At 39.4% G+C, this 21463-nt stretch overlaps 2 protein-coding genes across 4 annotated transcripts; both read right to left on the minus strand.

The window, feature by feature from the left end:
- Positions 1–384: 384 nt before the first annotated feature.
- mbtps1 (membrane-bound transcription factor peptidase, site 1) lies at positions 385–14462 on the minus strand. The gene is made up of 23 exons (XM_056765922.1): positions 14312–14462; positions 12529–13014; positions 10166–10423; positions 7655–7873; positions 7450–7560; positions 7249–7358; positions 7041–7157; positions 6887–6954; positions 6709–6811; positions 6039–6190; positions 5556–5717; positions 5136–5280; positions 4867–5055; positions 3838–4010; positions 3603–3718; positions 3318–3474; positions 3060–3184; positions 2764–2841; positions 2521–2661; positions 2303–2434; positions 1406–1532; positions 1151–1281; positions 385–1068 (listed from the first exon to the last, which is right to left on the minus strand). The coding sequence occupies exons 2-23, from the start codon at positions 12749–12751 to the stop codon at positions 863–865; spliced, it is 3243 nt and encodes a 1080-aa protein (XP_056621900.1). The 5' UTR covers positions 12752–13014; positions 14312–14462; the 3' UTR covers positions 385–862.
- A 422-nt stretch (positions 14463–14884) lies between these two features.
- fan1 (FANCD2 and FANCI associated nuclease 1) lies at positions 14885–21238 on the minus strand. Of its 3 annotated transcripts, XM_056765505.1 has the most exons (15): positions 21208–21238; positions 21056–21084; positions 19696–20884; positions 19393–19533; positions 18991–19189; positions 18590–18823; positions 18304–18435; positions 18103–18211; positions 17875–17994; positions 17420–17584; positions 17058–17226; positions 16704–16807; positions 16388–16582; positions 16043–16171; positions 14885–15327 (listed from the first exon to the last, which is right to left on the minus strand). In XM_056765505.1, the coding sequence occupies exons 3-15, from the start codon at positions 20870–20872 to the stop codon at positions 15190–15192; spliced, it is 3012 nt and encodes a 1003-aa protein (XP_056621483.1). In that variant the 5' UTR covers positions 20873–20884; positions 21056–21084; positions 21208–21238; the 3' UTR covers positions 14885–15189. The 3 variants fall into 3 exon arrangements, with proteins under 3 accessions (XP_056621483.1, XP_056621485.1, XP_056621484.1); XM_056765507.1 differs by having other exon boundaries at positions 19696–20652; positions 20752–21238; XM_056765506.1 differs by having other exon boundaries at positions 19696–19944; positions 20041–21238.
- Between the last annotated feature and the right edge of the window lie 225 nt (positions 21239–21463).

Raw genomic sequence — 21463 nt, forward strand, 5'->3', positions numbered from 1 at the left:
TTCTTGACCTATGCCGTGAATATGTTTGTTACCTATTATGAAAATATATCACAACTATATGCATGTAACGACGCGATAAGGACAACTAGAAAAAGAGATGGCGTCAGGCCAAATATGGCCCTCATCCAAAAGAAAATTCTGAGCAGTACAATATTCATCCATATCAGAGGGCTAGACAAACATTGACAGCATAATTTATCTAATGCAAACAAAGGACAAACAGGTTCATTCATCATTGACAGCAGCAAAAAAAAACAAGTCTATAGTCATAAATACCTGACAGTTTAGCTGAAGCATCCTTTAGAAAAACCATTTGCTAATTGTTCTTGCCTATTCTTTGTAGCCCTTAAGACTTAGAGATCCATTACAAAGACAGAGACAAGGTTTCTGGTTTATATCAGATGGGATATATTTTAAACATTGATTCTCCGCACCAACAACATTGAAATCCTGATGGCTATTTACAAAGATGTAAGCACACACCCATTTTATAAAAACAGATTTTGACAAAATACAAAAACAAGGACATGGAAATTCAGTGTGTTTGAATAGGCAACTGAATGGCTGGTGTCCATTTTGACATACAAAACAAGGGTCAATACTCAATTAATTGTCAATAAATTAAAAAACAAAACATTCCTCCATTTGGTCGCTGAATTGAAAGGCATTTGTGGAAAAAAGATTGGAGAGGGAATACTGATGTCCAGGTGAGGGTCTTATCTGGGCGCAGGTGGCAGGTTCATCATAAGAACATGAAACCTTTCAGAGTTCAATCTCATCACCACAAGCCCAAAGTAACAAGCACACCTCAGGGAAAACTGTTCCCTGTTTGTCCAGATGTGGCATAATCTTGTGTGGCCATTCAAACTGAGGGGTTTCGGCTGGGGGTTTGTTGTGACTGTTGTTGAAGGTAAAGTGGCCGTTTCACTCTGGGTTTCCTACGCTTGGGTTTGTTCTTGCCCTTGGTCAACTGCACCACGAAGAAGGAAAGCACGACCATGGCACCAAGAAATGCAAACACTGGGATGGTCTGGCCTACTTCTTGATTATAGCGGCCTGGCATTATTCCTGAAAAAACAAAGATTGTTTAAAGTACTCATTTTCTTTTAAGATTTCTATGTTTATTTTCTGATCAAGTTTTTTTCCTCACCTCCTGGGATGTCCCAAGCTCCACTTTCCCCAGGAGACAAGGGTCGAACCTGAGGCCGATAAGGCCTCACATTAGGCAAAACCACCTTGTCCAGGTCAACTGACAGAAGCTTCTGGTGCTTCCACAGATTGCTAAAAATGGAAAAGAACAAACTTACGATGAAATTTCTTTATTAAAAAAGGAAATCCATTAATAAGATTCATCTCTATTCACTCTGCAGTAGTTGAGAATGGCTCCGTTCTCAACTGTACTGACCTGGGAGCAGTTTCATTAAGTGGTTGGGGTTTAGCCCAAGACAGATGAGGGCATGCAGGCAGTGGACGTGGCTTAGGGTCACCCAGATGAGCCTCCAGCACTTTGGAGTAACGGTAGAGGTGATTACCTAATAGAATTAACGAGAAAAAGATTAGTACTCCTATACACCCTGTAGGGGTGGGCGATTTAGCTTCAAAATTTGATCACGAAATTTCTAGAATATTTGCGGTAATGATATTTATGGCGATATAGAAAACATATGGAACAATGTTGTATTGGTGATTGCAGCTGGCAAGCAGCAGTATTTAATAGTGCAAACAATATGAGAGCTTTTATCAAAAGGTGGCAGCAGCAGCATTATAGTGCAAAAGCAGTGACTAGGGATGTCACGATCACAGTTTTTGTGGCACGATCCCAGTCATTTTGTTTTGAGTATCTGCCTAACCCAGAACTGATCCGATACTTGTATTTTGGTATTAAATTGTTAAGATTGAACGAAGCTCAGTTGTGAAAGCGGCTGTTCCGTTGTCATTTCCACAATGCAGGCACAGCTGTATGTCACAGCTCAAGCTCTCGTTTACGAAACTTGCATGATGGCAATGCTGATCAGAAATGATCGGGCAAAATGTAGCCGATTGGCTTGGGACATCCCTAGTGACAGTCTTTAATTTCCGTCCACCTAAATCTTCCTCGGAGTCTCACATGATGCTGCTGTTCCTCTCAGACAGGTGTTGTTGTATGCGATAGGGAACGTAAATGCATCTTACATCATCGCATCGCTATATCATTGATATCGAGAGATTTGCGATAGGACACTTATTTTTTCATGTAAAATATGTATGATACGGCACACCCCTAACAGCCGGTGTGTAAAGACAAAAAAATACTAGAACGTACCTTCCAGTCTTTGTGGTAATGGCCTGTCTGCGCCTGTAGGGGGCACCATTCTGTTTTTAGAGTGCATGAGGCTGGGTGGAGTCATGCTATAAGAGGTGTATTGCAGCAGAGCATCCAGAAGCCAAAAACAGTCTAAACAGAGAATTACATTGTAAAAGTGTGAAGAGATGTACTGAACACAATTTGACACGTAACTATGCTGTGAACATACACATTACCTTTCTGTCTGTGACTGTCATCGATGCAGTTGGAGTCTCCGTAGAGTACTATGCGTCCTCCCCCTTCAATGGGTGTTTGGTACAGTCCAAGCACCGGCACATTTTCCACAACTGCAGTCTCTTGTTTCAAGACCTCCAGTCCTAGAAATTTGAGGATGTCAGATAACAATAACAAGAGGATGAAGAAACAGTGAGCGCTTTTAGTCAGTCTCCATGGATACAGCAGTGAAGTGAGCTGTGTACCTTGATCCTTTAAGGTATGACCAATAACAATCCCATCTTCTGGAAAACGAGCGATGCTGCACCCAGAGGCATAATACACTACAAAACAAATGATACATATGATTTAGACAATTGATTTTAATATATAGAGACAGTAGTGCACTAAATAAATGTAAAAAGAAAATTTATTTTTGATTCCAGAAAGGTTGCTTCAATTAATATATCTTTATAAATGGTCAATCATTTTAGAGGAAACATGTGTTTGAGCAAAGTGCACTGATTCAGGTAGCAAAACAAAGACATAGAAATCATCTCACTGTCATGATCTGCCATTGTAAAGTCTCCCTCATATAGGCCATCACTAAAGGCCATACCCCACAAAGAGATCAGGTCATTCAGTGCTGGCACATTAGCGCCCCCTGTGTCCGGCATCCACCATTGCCTGCAGAAACAAAGAACAATCAAAATGTACCTTTATTTGATTTAAGAAATTGTGTAAAACCTAGTTCTACATTTAACATTTAGTCCATTTCGAATATCATTTAAGAGACAAGGAATGATGTAGTATTTAGTACCTGGTGTTCTCATCATAAAACTTGACTTTTCTCATGACTGATGTATTGTACCAGTCACTAAAAATTATGAGAGACAGCCCATTTTCTATGTCTCTTCTCAACTTGGTGATCTCTTCTGGGAAATATTCTTCCTCACTGTCCACCATCAGCAAGGTCCCTAAACAAACATACATAGGCATAACAATTAATTTAAGCAGGTCTTTAAGTTGCATTCTATCACAAGACAAGAAGAATCGGGAAAACCATTCATACTTATTAAAAGGGGTTTCTTGGATTAACACTTACCATACTGACTGGCATCGAAGCATGTGATTGGTGCCCCCAAGACCTCAATAAAATAGCCCATGCTCCGAAGGTGCTGGTACATGTCTCTAAAGTTGGTATGAATATGATCACCATTCCTTTAAAAAATGAGAGATCAAGAAAATAATCAACATCCTTTTTTCAGGAAACAAATTGATATTGAGGTGTAAACAATGGCATCCTCTATTCTTTATATAAATTTGCGACATTATCTCACCAGTCAAGAGGATCGTTCTTCATGCGCAGGTTGTCTCTGGGAAAGTATCCAGGGGGGTAGCGAAGGTTATGGTACTGATCCCACAGGACCCTTTTACTGCGTGGGGGAGTGGGAACAATCTTCACCTTCACTGGTAGTTTCACCGTGGATGTCATCTCACCACCTATTGCTGACTGCAGACAGAAAACAAGAGACAACAATTGCTTACAATCTGTTATTTAACTGCACAATGTACCCTTTAGACCAGTGGTTCCCAACCTTTTTTCCTTGGGCCCCCCCACGTACATGTATGACAATCGGAGCCCCCCAACCCTCGTGTGTGTGTGTGTGTGTGTGTACACACATAATTGCTACTCACATACACATATATAGATAGTAAATATAAATAAATGAAACTAAATAATTTAATCATAAATTAGATAAGATTTTAATGACATTTTTACTTGAATACGCAAAAAAATGTTCAGGTTAGAACCGTGATGGAACGCGAGTGATTAGTGTCAACTGCGATTTTTTATCGAGTTTTATTATGTTTGTGTGGCCGGCAGTCGACCATGAGGAAGCGGCCGGGCATTCTACTTTCGGTTTGTTTGTTTTAATAAAAGTTGCCTCCTTCCTTCCTTACTTGGAACGGTGTTGCAACATTTCTCTGCTATTTTTCCTTGTGATTTTTATGTTGACACGAACATTGACGCCTGACAGAGGACAATTCTCACGTGAGTCTCATAGCGAGAACAGCCAATGTGAGTGCTTCCAGCTACCGCAACCCCTGGTCTGCTGGAAATTGAAATAATTATTTAATAGAAAATATAACTATTTTTGACTGCATTATTCTGGCATTGTAGGCACGTGGGTTTTAAATAAAATGATTAGTGGAACATTTTATGCAACTTTATTTAACCTCAGTTTGTATGTCAGCCCCCGCGCCCCTCATGTGAACTCTGGCGCCCCCCTAAGGGAGTCGCGGGCTCCGGTTGGGAACCACTGTTCAAAACATAATCTAGCAGACACGGTCATTCTGTTACTCACATCATTCTCTGCTGGCGATGCAACCGTGACCATGACATGACCCTGAGCGATGCCTTCCCATGATGCAGCTTTCTTGGCCACAGATATTGAGACAGCCAGGTATCCAGCCCAGGGCCAGAGCACTGGCGAGTAAGATACTGCAACGTCTACATAATCCCCATTCTGAGGAATGTACGGCTGCCAGATGGGCTGTGTTAAAAAAATAAGACGTCTTTATTGAAAATTAATCTTCATTAGTTTGATGATTCAGATTTTTACTTGTTATCTACCTTGTCCACAATCCTTCCCGTCACGCCCATACCATTTAGAATGGTCACGTTGACAATAGTTGGCATGCCGCCGTAGTAAATGGGTTGAGAACAGTAGGGCCACATGTACGGGCACTCGGTCAGGTCTATGTAGCTAGGACTCAAACTGAAGAATAAAAAATTCATTGGATGACACTGACCTCACTGAATTGCCTCAAATGTATTCCATAATCAGGCTTTGGGTGCATCAGAGGCTACATTTTAATGAACCATGATGAGCATAAATTAATAAAGAAGTGTGAATTGAGAATCCAAGCTACGTGAGCAGAATGCTAGTTAATGAATAGGGTGAACGGTATGAGTACTGTGAGTACTTACAATGTAAGTCGCTTTGGATAAATGTGTCTGCCCAATGCATAAATATAAATGTATGAGAAATACCTGGCTTGTGGCTTGTAGCTGTTAAGGATCTGGTAGGCTCGGAGCAGATCGAGTTTGCCATGGCCTTGCTCAAACATGTTGACCCCCGGCAGCCTGCGAGCTGACGCGATCAGAGCTTGTTTCATGCTGGCTGGGTTTATCAACTCTCTGTTCAATACAGTGCTAGAAGACATTTTAAAAAGAGTTTATATAAAAAACAAGCGATATGGAGATCATCTTGTATGACTTATATCTTGCAAACATGACTCAGAGGCCATAAATCCAAACAGATGGATAGAGTCAAGAACTATAGATGACTTAAAATAAAACAACATTGCTCTCATTTTCATGAGGATCAACAAACACAATCTTCACAAAGAAGAGGATACAAATCTCCTCCAACATTTGCAAAATAAACACCTTTGTTCGCACACCAGTCACTAGCAAGTCTGATCACATCAATTGCAAAGCATTCTGGTCATTTGCTTTTACTCTTCCCCTTACCTAGCAAGCAGTGTGACAGCTCCAGCCACCACAGGTGATGCAACACTGGTGCCCGAGAGAGAACGACAGCCTTCCTTCAACCCAGAGCCGCGTACACCCGAGCCATAAGTCACGATGTCAGGCTTCACCCTGCCATAGCCACCCGGCAGTTCCTGATTAACAGATAGCACAAGACTCTAAACAATGATGAAACCCAGTCAACACGAGAGACTGACAGAAACCGTGATGAGTGGGAAAGTGTGCAGTATACGTAACAATCCTGGAGACAAGATTCAAAATTCTACCATCCTTCACAGCTTGCTAACATTGTATTGATATACAAACCAATAAAAAGTATTAAAGAGTGCTTGTCACACAGTATTTAATAATTTAAAAAGTACAGCGTTTTTCCCATTCCATGAAAAACAGTGAATTTGGACATCTAAGGTTTTGGGAGGACAGTGATGCTATTATACATTTACAAAGCCTTAAAATCTTTGAACTTCCTCAAGGGTTCAATAAAGAACTGTAACGGAGCCCTTTGAAGTGTAGAGAACTCAATCTATTCGGTGAGAAGTCCATGAATGCTCCAACTTTGTGTTTGGAGAAAGATGTCCGCTTTTTAGGACAATTCAAAATGTGCATGTACTGGCAAGCCTCATGGCAGCTGGACGAAAATATGTAAACACACCCATGTAGTCATGCCACGAGATGAGAACCTGGCAATGTTGTCCTCAAAATCAATCCCTCCCACACCAATAACATCCATCTGATCCGCAGGATTGTTCAGGGTCCTGGAAGACATAAATGAATCAATCAATCCTGTTGGTCGAATGTAATTGTACTTGTCCTTGGACTGAAACACTTACCCGTACAATGGACCATCATTGCCAATAGCAGACACCATGATCACCTTGTTGGCCGTGAGCTCCCAAACCTTATTGAACACAGACAGGAGAGTGGAGCAGTGAGAATTAACCGTACTTTCCCCCCAGATTTCATTCGCTTTATTTCGTTCTATACCTTATCTACAAACGGATGGTCCATGAAGTCTGGCCCCCCTATACTGAGGTTTAAGACATCAATCTTTTTCAGGATGGCATAGTTGAAGGCATCTAAGAACCAGGAAGTGTAGGATACCTAAAAGAATACAGCTGATCAGATGTGTTCAAGGCATGTTACATAGCTAATCTTATTAAAGTATACTCGAACTGAAATGTTTGTGCGATACCTGGTTATTGGTAAAAACCCTGAAGATATGTAGCTCTGAATCAGGAGCAAAGCCCTGGCATTCTCTCATGCTGGCAATAACTCCAGCCACAAAGGTACCGTGACCCAACCCTGCAGAAGGAAACACAAAGATAAAATAAGCAAAGGCAGTTTGTCTGAGTTGATTTAGTCAACTTCACACAGAGCTCAACAAACGCCCTACCATCATCCAGTGTTTTCTCATTGGTCCAGTTGGTTCTTTCCTTAACATTCTTAAAGTGGGGATGCTTCTCACTCAGCCCAGTGTCAAATACAGCTACCTTCACTCCGGAGCCTGTATAGCATCACACAGACAATACAACACAATATATATATTTCTCAAATCCGTATATTCTAAATGATTAGAAGTCATGTAAATACACACACACCAGTGTGTCCCATCTGCCAGAGCACATCTGCCTGCAGTATCTGGGCGACGTGTCTGGGGATGGCCCGTAGAAGACGCCTACTGGAGTGTCTGCCTGTGGCATGCCAGAAACCAGAGCTCAGAGACAGACTGGTCCTCCTAAGCGGCCTTGATGATTGCCATGACTGCCACTTCTGAACCCAGCGCGTGTCATTGCATTGGGATCCTCCATCAGTCCCCGCTGAAACAGAGGCAGAAAGAAATGAGAGCGATATTAAAGCCCATGGTCCATTTTAGACAGAGACACAACGTGATGCACATCATTCATAGCACACCATTAGCATTTTAATTCCACCCTTGAATAATTGCGAGTTGGAGAAGAAACAACACCTTGCAAGCCTTTATGGAAAGCTTCACATTTATGTAGATGAGAGAAGGTAAAGACTGAAAGAGCTCTAAACAAGTGCAGACGAAGCACTTGAAAGGGAAACGTAGGTGTGAAAGCGTGGCCGAATTACCGGAGCTAACCGCTTCGACCAGCATCGACATGTCAGGCTTCCTCTTGGGTTGATTACTGCTCATTAATTCCCCCTGGAGCCAGACCAGACTACAACACATGCTGCAATTATATTACATTTTAATCTCTGGCTCACGCTCCTGTACAGTTGACCCTGACATCATTTACATGATAATTAGTTGCATTTATACCCTTTAAATCATGATGGGGATTATCCTTAAAGGCACTATGGCTTCTGTAAGAGGAACATAAATACATTCTTTGCCGCTATTAGTTGGGTCTCTTTGTCTCAGATATGGCCTAGAATTGTGACCGAAGAAAAAAGATTTGAAAAGACACAACTATGTTGGCATGCAGACTGGTGAGGTCAAAGGAAAAGACTGATAGCATTTACACTGAAGGAATAGTAGACCAAAATATGAAAATTCGCTCATAAATCTGGGATTATTCGAGTAAATTATATGGCAAACAATACAGTTTTTTTAATACATTAAAAAAATACATTAAAAAAATTGCAACAAAGCACATACATTCCTTAAATCAATCCAAATTACATAGTAATTGTAGGAAAGCAAACTGTTCTGGGGAACTTTTGCCTACCATTGTAAATTTCCATAATATGACAGTCAAGGGTGGCCAAGAATTGTTTTGGTTAAAAGCATTCTTCAAAATATCTTCCCCTGTGTTTATCAGAACAAAAACTTATACTGATTTGGAACAACTCGAGGGTCAATAAATAATCACAGATTTTTTTTTTCAGCCGTTCTCTGTAGTCCTTGAAAAGAGAATTCTGTTAAAGACAATATCTCGCTTGTCATTTGACTTTGAGCTTCATCGTTTTGCAGATATTGTTAATGCTCTAACAGCAGCATTACACACTAAATAAAGTATGAAAATTGGCATTACGGGGAAGGCACCTTAAAGCGCTTTGTTAGATCTGTACGTGTGCTCCCTGGTAGTCAAAGCATTTTTTGTGCTTAATGTTATAAAGACAAAAACAATTGACTGTTCTTTTGTTGCTGTTGTTAGGCCCACCACAAAAACTAAAAAAGGAAGCATTTTACAGAAGCACAGGGCCTTGTGTAAAGGGACTCTGGTAAAAGAAGCTGTTAACAGAGAGGAAATGGTGGTTAATACACCGGATCTGAGCTAGTAAACAGTAATCTGTCTCCTGGAGTTCTTCACACTGACAGTGAATTTGCATGGTGGTGAGACTTCTTATTTAGTCTAGCAGTGGGGAACTCACTGAGCAAAGACACAGCAATCGTTCACCTAAAGCTCTTCTGAGAGCCATTTCCTCCACCCCATGCAGTATACAAACACTACCAATTCAATTCACCCCCTACTGTGGCCGCCTTCCTTCCCGCAGCCACCCAAAAGAGCCAAATTTATTACCAGACATTTCAACTCACACAACAGCTGCCTGTTACCTGTGCACAACACCGTAAGGTTCAAGTATGACCACAGAATTTATGAATACACACTCCACAGAACACGCAGAATGTACAATGCTGAGAAGTTGATAAACCAGAGTTATACTTTATTGAAATATCTATTCGCATTTCACTGCATTTGTTTTTCTAATCTCAAAATAATTACACGCTTAGGAAGGCTGATTTAAAATCAAAGCAATGCATATGCGTTTATGTCACAAAGAAATTCGGAACAGAGAGCACACTGAGAATTATGTTTCTTTTGGCAGATCCGTGCACTGGAAATTAAGTTATGTAAGCAACGTTTTGTCAACCTTCTATAGCAAGGGTGACATTTATTGATTGTACCTCTTTATGAAAGACAAAAAAAGTTTATTAGAATGTTTCTTTTTTCATTTTGTGGTAATCTATTAATTAAAGCAATAATCCATTCAAGGATAAAGATGCAAGCATGCTCCGGCAAGACTATACTTGCAATATAACATGAACTCTCTTACAGCTTGAGTTTAATATAGTATAATACTGGAGTTCAGTGGTGCCCATGTGCTAAATGTGTGTGCTTTCAGGAAACATAACGACTTACAATCAACCAGTTTTAGGCTGCGAAGAACCATGCGCTGAGGCGTCACTCTCTTAATGTAAGGGTGATCCTGGAGGGTGAGCAGGCTGCTGCGGGCCTCCTGCCGTATCTCCACCACCTCAAAGTCGCTGGGGAAATCGCTGGCGGGATTGTCCCGCTGCACTATGCGCCAGTTCACCACATCCACATCTCGCAGGGCTCTGCTGATGAAATGCTTTCGAGCCTTGGCTGTGAAGTAACCGTTAAACGCAACGATGTATTCTAGAGGAGAGATGAAAAAAGAAAACCTATGAGATGATTGAAAATTCAGTTCTCACAAGATAAATACAAGTGCATGGATTCATGAATGCTCGCAATGTCTACAAAGTTAGGCAAACAGCAGGCGTTAAAATGAAAGAGGGAAACAAGTTGTCAACTCATTATTCAAACGGCTTAATCTTGAGTCAACAACTGCACATTATTATAAAAATACAGGTTGTGAATACAACAGCATGGTGGGTGTAGAGGAGGAACAGCCAACATCCTGATTGAGTTTATGAAATTTATTAAGCAGTCATTTATTTTTGGGTGCAGCAATTTCATTTGTTATATAGCAGACACAAGCTTAATGTGAATAATAGAAACATGGGAAAATAGCAACATGGACAAGTTGCGTGACGCCATTATTCTCGACATAACATGAATAAATAAGCAGATTAGAAAAGTCACATGAAGTTAGAACTATATGAGAATGAATACAAAAATATCACAAGCAAACCAATTCAATTGAATTTAAATCGTTTCCATTAGAAGAAACCACTACTACAGAGAGGTTTTACCAGTCCCACAATTCATAGCCATGATTAAAGGAAGCAGAAATCGTTTAAATGTTAGAAGATAGCACAAAGGGTGCATTCATAGATCAGTAATAAGGCCACTATAAATGTTGTCTTATGTTCAGGTCTTGTATGCCCACACACACACCACACCCAGTGCAGTGAAATGTGGGCCTTCGAAAACAACACTGGACCTAGATGAAGTCCAAGGAACGCATTGCCCACACCCTGGGCCAGTTGCCAATGAATTCAATGCACAAACACAGGCACACACACACACACTCAGATCAGAGGGCATGGATCTAGCCTATAAATGGGTAGCCTGCTGACAAGAGTTGCAGTACAGTGGAGTACATTACACTAGAACACAGAGACAGACTGTTTGACCTGAAGCTCTCAAGCTCTGTCCTGCCCTAAATTACAGGGCATGTGTAACAGCTGCTTTAAACCCACAATAAACTCCCTAAACATTCCGCTTTCTGTGCAATAAACTCTCATTGTCAACACTCGTAACTAAATTATAGCACTAAAATATATAAACATGAGTGGTATATGAGCCACGAAAATTCTGCATTCTCCTAGTTACAAACCAAGAGCTTCAGTCTTCAAACATACTTTAGACAAACTACATACAAACTCAAAAATACTAATGTTGTTGGAGCACGAGGTTATTTGCTTAGTTGCTTAACTAGTTAACAAAAACTATAACAACTTTTTAGTGAACTGTAATAAAATCGACCAAAATTAAATACCTAAACAAAATAAAATTACAAATGTTGCCTCAGCTATAAACTAAAATGTTTAATTTGAGTCAATAAAATTATAGACAGAAAATAATATATATATATTAAACAAATTATAAACAACAAAATGTGTTTCTTTCGGATTCTTAAAATTTGTTTCAATAAAATGTACATTTTGTGATTGACCGATTTTAAATATCTCCACCGATAATAATGTGATGTCTGCCGATGCAGATTCTGAAGATCAAATTAATATTTCTTATTTCTTAATGTTATTAATTAATATAATGACTACTAATATTGAACATCAAACAGCTATTTTCGATATACAAAGCACAAATTCATTGTATTTTCCTGTCCTCTTTTGATTATCAGTTTATATCTTTCCAGATTATTGGCTATTTTTAAACTATCTGCATGAAAATTGCTTTTATTGACCGATGCATATTATTGTCCAATAAATATGTGCATCTCTAGTAAAATTATTTCATTTTTCTTTTAACAAACCAAATATAAAAATCCTGGATCAGGATAAATAACAGCTTTGACTTTTAAAAATAAAAAACTTCTCTCCTTCGCCACTTAAAATTGTATACATGAGCATGTTAAAAGCCACAAACAGGGAGAATCCCAGTGCTGTTACACTAAATATAAAAATCGAAATATATATAAAAATTCATGGAACGGCGATAAATTGTAAGATTTAAAAAGAAAATTAAGAAACTGTTTTATAAACACATAATTAAAAAAAATCACTTACAACTACCTACACTTATGATAAACAACAAAAAATAATGACATCACTTACCATGCTTGACCACTTTGGTAGAAAAACCCAGTTTTAATGTGAACTGTGAACAGTTTGGGTTCAAGAAAGCATCAGCATCCAGGGATGGAGGAAAGGGAGTGGAAAAAGGTCCATTCTTTTCCTCTGTGCCCACCAGAGAAAACTGAACAACCAACATGCCCCAAAGCAAGCACAGTCCCGGGATCATGACCCCTGTGGTCCGTTTCGGTTTATTTACCATCATGTTTTCTTAAAGGAGTTTTGGAGTTTTAAAAAAGCTTATGTCCAAAACAAAGATAGCCTGAATAAACCATGGCTTGAGTTCATTTCTTTCGGCGTTTTCTCTCCATTATGCGTTTGTGTCCCAGTGGAGGTGATCAGTGTAGTAGCCTAAAGAGAAGGAGAGAGGCCATCTTCACTTGAGAGAAAAACAAACTACAGAAGGTCAGGAGGGGTATTCATCTGTTGATAGGTTTTTTCACAATGCCTACGATGTTTCTCCTCTTCCTGCAGACAGACATGAAAAAAAACAAAGGTTTAGGTAACATGAATAACAAAAGTTTGCATTATAATGGTTCTATCAGACAGAACCCCAAAGCTGGAATACAAGAGTTGGTCAAAGGTTAATAAAAACCATCAAAGTAAAAACATTCTTCTGACTTAACTAGACCAGCCATATGATGATTTTTAACTGTTTTAGAGTGACACTTGCAATCAGGGCTGTATTTTTCTGGAAAATACAGTCCCCCACCCACAGATCCAGAGACTTTATTTTCCTAACTCCAGGCTGTGAACTCATGTCGCACAAGAGGTGGTGGGTTTACCTCAAACAGCCTTGCACTGTTATATAATTTAGCCTACATCACATCCTGGAGTATAGGTATTGCTTCCAATATGCAAACCACATGGCTCCTAAATCAGACCGACCCAGTAAATTACAGATGCATAAAAAATGAGCAAAAAAACAATGAATGAAATGATCCAAATAAACAAATCTCAATTAAATGGCTTAGCATATAGTACATAAAGCATATAGTACTGTAACAATAATTAATAAAGATATGTTTTGTCCCAAATCAAAAGTGCTTTATTTTTTGACTGTCTGTTAGTTTAAGCATTGGTGGCTGTACTTTGATTTACATGGATTATATGGATTACATGGACATCTGTTGGTGTGAATGCTAATACTTTGCCAAAAGCAAGTACTTAAGACAATGCGTATTTTATTAACGAAAAGAGAGACTGTATGAAAAAACATCTTCAACCGTACATTTAACTAAACTCAAGTAACGTATACAAGCACAACCATATTAGTGTAACTACCAACCTAAAAACAAAATAAGTAAACTTACGTTACATCTTGAACAAAGAGTGTGATTGACACATGCAGTATAGTGAACTGAATGGATGCAGTTTATAGATACAGCAACATTTCTCGTACTAAAAGTAAAGCATAAACAGGAGTACTTGTATGAAATGAACTTGGACTGGCAATAATACTTTGCCCGATTAGATATGATAAAACCGTCAAGTTATGACAAAACACAGCTGACTAGCCAGCTAATGAGAACATCGCTAGCAGTTTTTGGTACATATAATCACAACATGACTTTTGCGTACCGTTAAGCACTCTTGGGTGCTTGTTGGTCACACACTTCTGGAACTGACATAGCTTCAACTGTAATGTTTTGTCTCTAAAATGGACAAACATGTGGCCTCGCTGCAATCCTGCTACATGCTAACAGCTAGCATAGCATAAGAGTCCTAACACACTATCAATAGACACCACATAATAAATACTTACTGGATTAAACACGATGGACGAAACGGTTAACTGCTCGTCAGAACCGTTCTTAGCCTCAATACTTATCGGAACTGTAGAATATAGTGTTCTTTCATCCTAGTGGGGTAAGACACGCACTCTTTAACTCATTTGCTTTAAGACTGTAACGTGAGAATCTGGTATTATACAAAACAAATGGTAGCCTATCAGCGATCATCGCGTCACGACTCCAGTAATGTGAATGGCCGTTCCGCCAATAGACTACGTTTGAAGCTGAAAGTTCGTACGTGATTGGTTATTATGATAGCTAGACACAATACATTTATTAAACGAGTAATGTCACAAACGAGGCACCGTGGTTTTGCATTAAAACTATTCCGGGCAATACAAATATTTCTGTGCACCACTCCATGTTTTATAAAATGTCAATGTTTTTATTCACTTTGTTTTTCTAATTTGCTCAAGTATTACACTCTTAATTTGTATGTTACTACTTTACTTCTTAAGTTGTATACCAATTCAAGCATTTCAGCTAGAACTTAAAATTGTTGATTTGTGGTTTCATTTAATACCTTAAAAATCACCCAAGAAATGTAATGGCATTATTATTTATTTTTATAAAACATCACATTTTAATAGGCATCAATAAAATTAGTGAACTTAATACCATGAGGTCATTTGAGATCAAGGAGCCTTTTTTAGGGTTTAGATGTAGAGAACAACACCGTTTTTTTAAAACTCGGTTATATTCTTATAAATACTCTTTCTTTCAGATCACCAGAGCTGATGCCAAACAAAAGTTTAAATAAAATCATCAAACTTGTGTGCATTTGAGACATTTCGCCGTTTGTTTGCTTGGTGAGCCACAATAGTCTTAATTTCATAGTGTGAGAGCATCTTCATTCCACCCGAGCTCCTCGTGCTCCAGTGGCAGTGACGTGACATACTTCAACATCTGCACCAAGTTTACAGAGCTCATCCAGCCAGATCTGTTGCTTCTGGGAGAGACGATCATTAGGGCCCTTCACTTCCACCAGCTAAAGGAACACAAGAAAACACTTTTTTATCTTTAGCACATGAAAACAAAAACAATACATAGTTCCTTTAGGTAATAAACATTTGCATAATACTAAAGTAGTGTCATGATGTACTGACAGTGGATAACAGTGAATTAAAAAATGGAATTGTGAGAATCTGGATTTCGTCCTGTCCTCTACAAATATTGCATCTGTTTTTAATACAAAGTTCATGTATCATATGTATTCATTCGTATTCATTCCTATTAATATTAGCTTCTATTCATATTAGATGTGCCTTTCATTCTTGTTGTTTAACCTCGTTTGAAAGTTCTATCATGTCATGCTGTCTTATGTTGATATAAGTATCTGTTGTTCTCCATATCAAGGTTCCTAATGATGCCTATGGACGATTGTTCTGTTATTGTAATATTAAATATGTAATCATATCTGATTGTTCAGGAGGAATAAGACTAAACCGAAAGTCTGGTGATTTTCCACTGTTTTGGTGGTTTTATATGACGCCTCCTGAGGCAAACTTATAAGTATTAGTCCTAAAATAATAAACTTTGGACTCTGATTGAACAAGCACTTGTGTCTGTGTCAAACTTTGTCTCCTGGATCCAGAAACTCTGTGTGTTCCGTCGACTAGACTCTTCAACCGTAGAATATTGTTTAGATAGGGGACATAAGAAGTCTACATTCTTTCAGGAATAAATCAGAATTCTTTGCTTACCTTGTACTTTCTGTTGGAAGTATTCCAGACTAACAGATCTGGAAGTCCTGCTCTGCAGTGCCTGTAGTCTTTTCCCATTCTGAGGACCACGCCGCTTAAGAAATGACCACCTAGACATGCCACCAGACTCTAGAAACGTGGAAAGAAAATAAGTAAAAACATGCCACTACAGGAGTCTCTTCAGAAGCCCAGTTAAAAAACTTATTTCAATGAATATTAATATATTAACAGTATTAATACTAATAATAATCACGTTCAACGTATTTGCTAATATATCCTACAAGAAAAGGGATTATTCTATTTAAAGCATCTCTTTAATCCATGTGTGATAATATCTATGGTTACTTGTGCCTGCTGTAGAGAGGAGAAGAGTTCCCAGTTTATCACCGCACACACTTTCCCCTCCTGGCCGTTCCACACATCAGCGATCAATTCCTGCAGCGTCTCCTCAGATGCCTCGCGCAACATCTCAGCGCGAGACTCGATGGCTTCCCGCCGGTTACCATAGAAACAATCAGTGTGCAAATCCAAAGGACAACTCTTGGGAAAGGGCAAGGAGTAGAAACCATCATTGTTCTGAATTACAGCGGCATGCCCTAACAGTTATGTCTGACACAAACCGCAACAGGCACTCTGCATTTACACCTTTTTTGCTTTGTACCTGGTAGGGGTTTCGGAAGACATCGGGAACCCCATCCATGAAGATAATGTCCCACATGAGGAGTCCAAACAGAGCGGAAAATGTAGAGCCTTCTCCGTGAATACCTTAAATAGGAAATACATGTAAGCAACGCAGCCCAGTATAAAAGACATGGCAGAATGCTTTCTGTATATACAATGGGCTTGTTTTATTAGAAAAAAAACTGGGCTTGGTTTAATTCAAGTGAATAAAGATATGAATAATTAAATGCGTTTAAAACAAGATATTTAACTGAAAATATGAGAATATGTCACATTTGCAAAGTAACTTTAACTGTCCTCATCACTGTGGTGTGCAAACAACGTGCTGACAGACCTTGATCAAAACCCAGAGTTCTGTAGTGTGCCAAAGCAAGATCCTCAACAGAGCACATGACCATGGTGTCTCTTTCGGTTCTGGAGCCGTCGTCCTCGTTGGCTGCTATGAGGAAGACTGATTTACCCATTCCACCCTCATGAGGAAAAAGCTGTCCTCGTATCGTCACCTGATGGAAACATATCTGAATTAATGTTGCGTATCGCACATCGTTTGTAAGATCTTTTATTTGGATATGAGATTTAATCTCATTCATACAGTTTCTCCGAGTATTGAGTAACTATGATGACAAAATAACATGCATTATTTCATTGTGCCAAACTGTATATAGCAGTAAAATTCCTCAACAATCATGAACTCACATGACAGACATCTTGCACGTGGACCGTGGGCAGATCTCTTAGCAGCAGACGATACTTCTTAAAGCTTGCAGATTCTTTCATTCGAGAAGCCCGTTGATAAAGCGACAACTGATGACCAGTTCGAACTAGCGGGTCATTGAGTCCATCCCGAATGGCATAGATGGCCTTGATATGAAAACGTCATCAAGAATGGTACAAGTACAGTTTGTAGCTAAACAATATTCAAAAAACGTTAAAGCAATGGACCGTGTCTGTTTATTTTGATATATGAGGTGTGATCTATAGCTAGGGATTTTTCAGTCTTCTGAGACCTGTCCTACAGTGTTTAATACCAACCCTAATCAAACACACCAGCAAATAAAAGTTTGGATTAGTTGTTTGGAAAATGTTGGATCTATTCTCAGCAGGGTATCAGGCTTCCTGGGGCAGGACTGAAAACCCTTGATTTATGGTACCTGCTCATGTTGTTTGAGGTGCTGTTGGAGATTAAGAGCGAGCCTGTCCCACCATCGCCCCCTGCTGTCTACACAATAAACCGACTGAGACAGAAGACGCCTGAGTTCCTCCACAGCCTCCTACATTTCAGAAACATAATGATAACAAATTCAGTAACTTGAGGAAATAGTTTCAATACAGTATTCCTTTTTATATGAAGATCATGTTCACGAGAACAAAACACCCACCTCATAGCATCGAAGTCTTTGCAAAATCTCAACTCCACGAGACAGTATTCGAGTATATGTCCAACCAACAGTGAAACATCGCAGGAAAACAGGCAGTGCCTCTTGACAACTACACACATACACAAACTACAGATTTATAACACATTGTAAAAGTTAAATATTTTTAATAACATTGTAATAATGTAAGATACTTGATCAAACCTTAAATCACAGGTGTCTTTAATCTCTTGCCAGGTGGTTTTAGCTGCAGTATAGAGACTTTGGGCGTCTTCCCAATTGCCTGCCTGCATCGCAGCAATAACTTCCTGCAGTGCACGCATCGCCATTTCATACCTGTGCAAAACACCAAAATCAAACATTTAACAAACATTTCAAATATATGAAATATAATCTCTAGAAAAAATGTATGAAATATAATATATTTTTTATTCTGAATTATCTGAACATTTGGTTATAATTTTATATAATACAAAACATCAGAACTGACCTGATGAGGTCATCTCTGTCCTGAAACAGCCTGGCTGAACGATTCACAGTGTAGTCAGGGAAAGCAAGGCGGCCAGAGTTAACAAGTAGAATAGTGTAGAGCTGCCCCTGACCCCCAGCGCCCATCTCCTCCTCCTCCAAAGTGTCTGTTAGGGAAAAGAGAAGCAACAGACGGGAGAACACAGCTCGAGATCTGCGACAGAGACGCACACAGGAGCCTGCTGCTTCTTTGGCCCTGGAGGAAAGGAAAAAACACAATGCGAAAAGTTGAATTTAGCTATAAAAATAAAGGCTATGTTTGAGAAACCTCCGCTTTTCCTCTATAACACTGGAGCCAGCATCTCTCTACTGAGCTAAATGTATTGGTCATTTGGCATGAATGCACAAGCTTACACATTTTACCTCTTGAGTATGACAGCAGCCGTGTTGTTTTGACCAGCAAACAATGACCGTCGCTTCCCCAGCTGAAGAAGTCCCTCTACCAACTGCTGTTTTTGGGTCCCGTTCCCTCCACGCCCAAGGTGGAAAGTTTTGGCCAGGTTTCTGAGCTCCGGCGCAGGCAGCAAATCCAAGACTTCATGGATGTCATGAAGCTCTGATTCTATTAACAGAAGAAACCTATAAGCTGTAGCTAAAGGCATTTGTGCACCTTTGTCAGCTTTCCTGTGGATAGACTTAAAGTTTCAAGGAGCCATTCATATGTTGATTTTCCCAAAAAAGTGTCATTTCAAGAGATACTTAAGTCATATATAATTTTAATGTAAAGTAATATAGTTAGTTACATTATTAAATCATTTTACGAACCTGTTTGCAAGAAGCCACAAGCAACCAGCTCTTGAATGACAGGGCCGAGGTCTGAACTGATCTCTGTGTATTCCACTTTATTGACCTGAAGCCATTTCAGTTTCCTTTGGAACAGACGTACATAAAGCATTTGACTGGGTGCTAGGGAAAAAGTAGACAGGTGGTGGACATGAGTTTAAATGTTACATATGGTAAATTCAAGACATTTGACTAAATACAACACAACAGCAGAAGCACTCAGACTACAATAAAAACAATAGAAGCAACCGCAAAAACATGTAAATGTGATTTTTTTAAAATTACCTGATAGTTTCTGAAAAGTGTGAATGGATGAGAAGTCATCTTCATTAAAAAGCGTCCGATCATCCTCGTTCTCCAACACGGACTCCAGGACAGTCCGAAAATTCTGCAGGTAATATGGTTGCCTGGTGCTTCGATTCTCTGAACCCTCAGTGACTTTGCTAAGCATTTCGGCCTCATCCTTTGGTTGAATACTAGCCGTCATATCAGATTCAGTATCATTGTGAGTGGTCTCCTTTTCCGTTTGAATCGCTGATGATGGAACATCACAGACACCTGATGAGGCCTCAGCTTCTTTCTTTTCCGAGCTGAGATTAGTTTCTTGTCCTCTAAAGATCGGAAATTTACCTTTATTTTGAATAAATCTACTTTTCTTGTGGACAGCGACAGTTTCTGAACTGTTTGTGTCACATTTCAGAGCCTCGTCAGATCTCCTCTTCAGTACTCTGGGCGGAGATTTCACTGAATGACAGGCAACACTACTGGTTGATGTTTCTGCCAGAACTGCCACAGATTTCTCAATACATTGTTCTTGAAGTTGGTTAGAAGCTACAGGTCCAGGTGGGAAACTGTTACCGGTCTCCAAGACACAGGATACTGATTCAAAAGTCATGTTTTCTTTCTGTGAACTGCTTAACTCCCCATTATTGGCCTTATCATCTGCAGAGACACCCGAGGTGCTTGGAAGCCTAGGTGCTCTTCTTGACAGTTTAGAAGACAAGCTTCCAAGACCAACCGTGTTGGTCTTAACATGCAAATTAGTTTCAGATGAATCTTGCTTTAGCACACAGTTATTTTTAAAATATGGGCTTGTTTCAGCTGGATTCTCCTTTAAGTCTATCCTCTCATTTTGTCTAACCTTGCTGTTAGAGGGTGTTTCGATCAGTTCCTCCTGCTTGTTTTCACTGACACGCGATGCGTCCTCCTGGTCCTCTCCAAGAAACTTCTGGCACTGGGAGTCTATGTGTTCATTGATTTTGTATCGAGGTACAAGTTTAGCACACAGAGGGCAGGCCAGTTTACATGGGGGTGTATTACTGAAAAATGAAGTTATCGAACCTTTATCTAGTCTCTCTTTGCTTGTGTTGGACCTCTTTTTCTTTGTCATAGAAAGTCTCCTGGACGCAACTCTTTTGGATGAACTGCCTACCTCAGCCTGAGACTCCATGACTCTATTCATCACATGAACCAGCTACAATAATTATATGCGACAAGCATATAGAAGACACAAGTTAAGGAGAGTGACAATGACAAAATGTAACTGTTGAGGAGATCGTTGTTAACTGTTACATACATCAAGTTCAATTGCATTCATGGAGGACACTCTGCAAATGATAACATGTGCCCTTTGTATAACTGTTACCTTAATCTTGAAGCTGACAGTGAAGAAGACTGAATTAGCCACGCCCAAAATTAAACAAGATTGAAAACATTAATGCGGAACACATATCTTAAATAGAGATTTAAATATATATTCAGCTGTTAATAAAACTGAAGTTATGTAATAAAACGAACCTGTCTGGCTATGTGTGAAATGTGAAGTAGACTGCAAGAGTATAGCGCCATTTTTAAAATTTTCAAAATAAAAGTCAATTCCGTTTGAAAGATTCTCGCTCTTTTTGCAATGTGGCTGCGGTTTAGTTTGATTAATTAAAAACATGTCTCGTAAAATATTATAGAAATATTGTTTAATTTCACGTATTTGGGATTTTTTGCCAAGAACATCAGTTGCATTTTTCTTCCACAGTGACGCGTCAGACACATAATAATT

The sequence above is a fragment of the Triplophysa dalaica genome, chromosome 14 (genome assembly GCF_015846415.1).
Source record: "Triplophysa dalaica isolate WHDGS20190420 chromosome 14, ASM1584641v1, whole genome shotgun sequence".
Classification (NCBI taxonomy): Eukaryota; Metazoa; Chordata; class Actinopteri; order Cypriniformes; family Nemacheilidae; genus Triplophysa; species Triplophysa dalaica.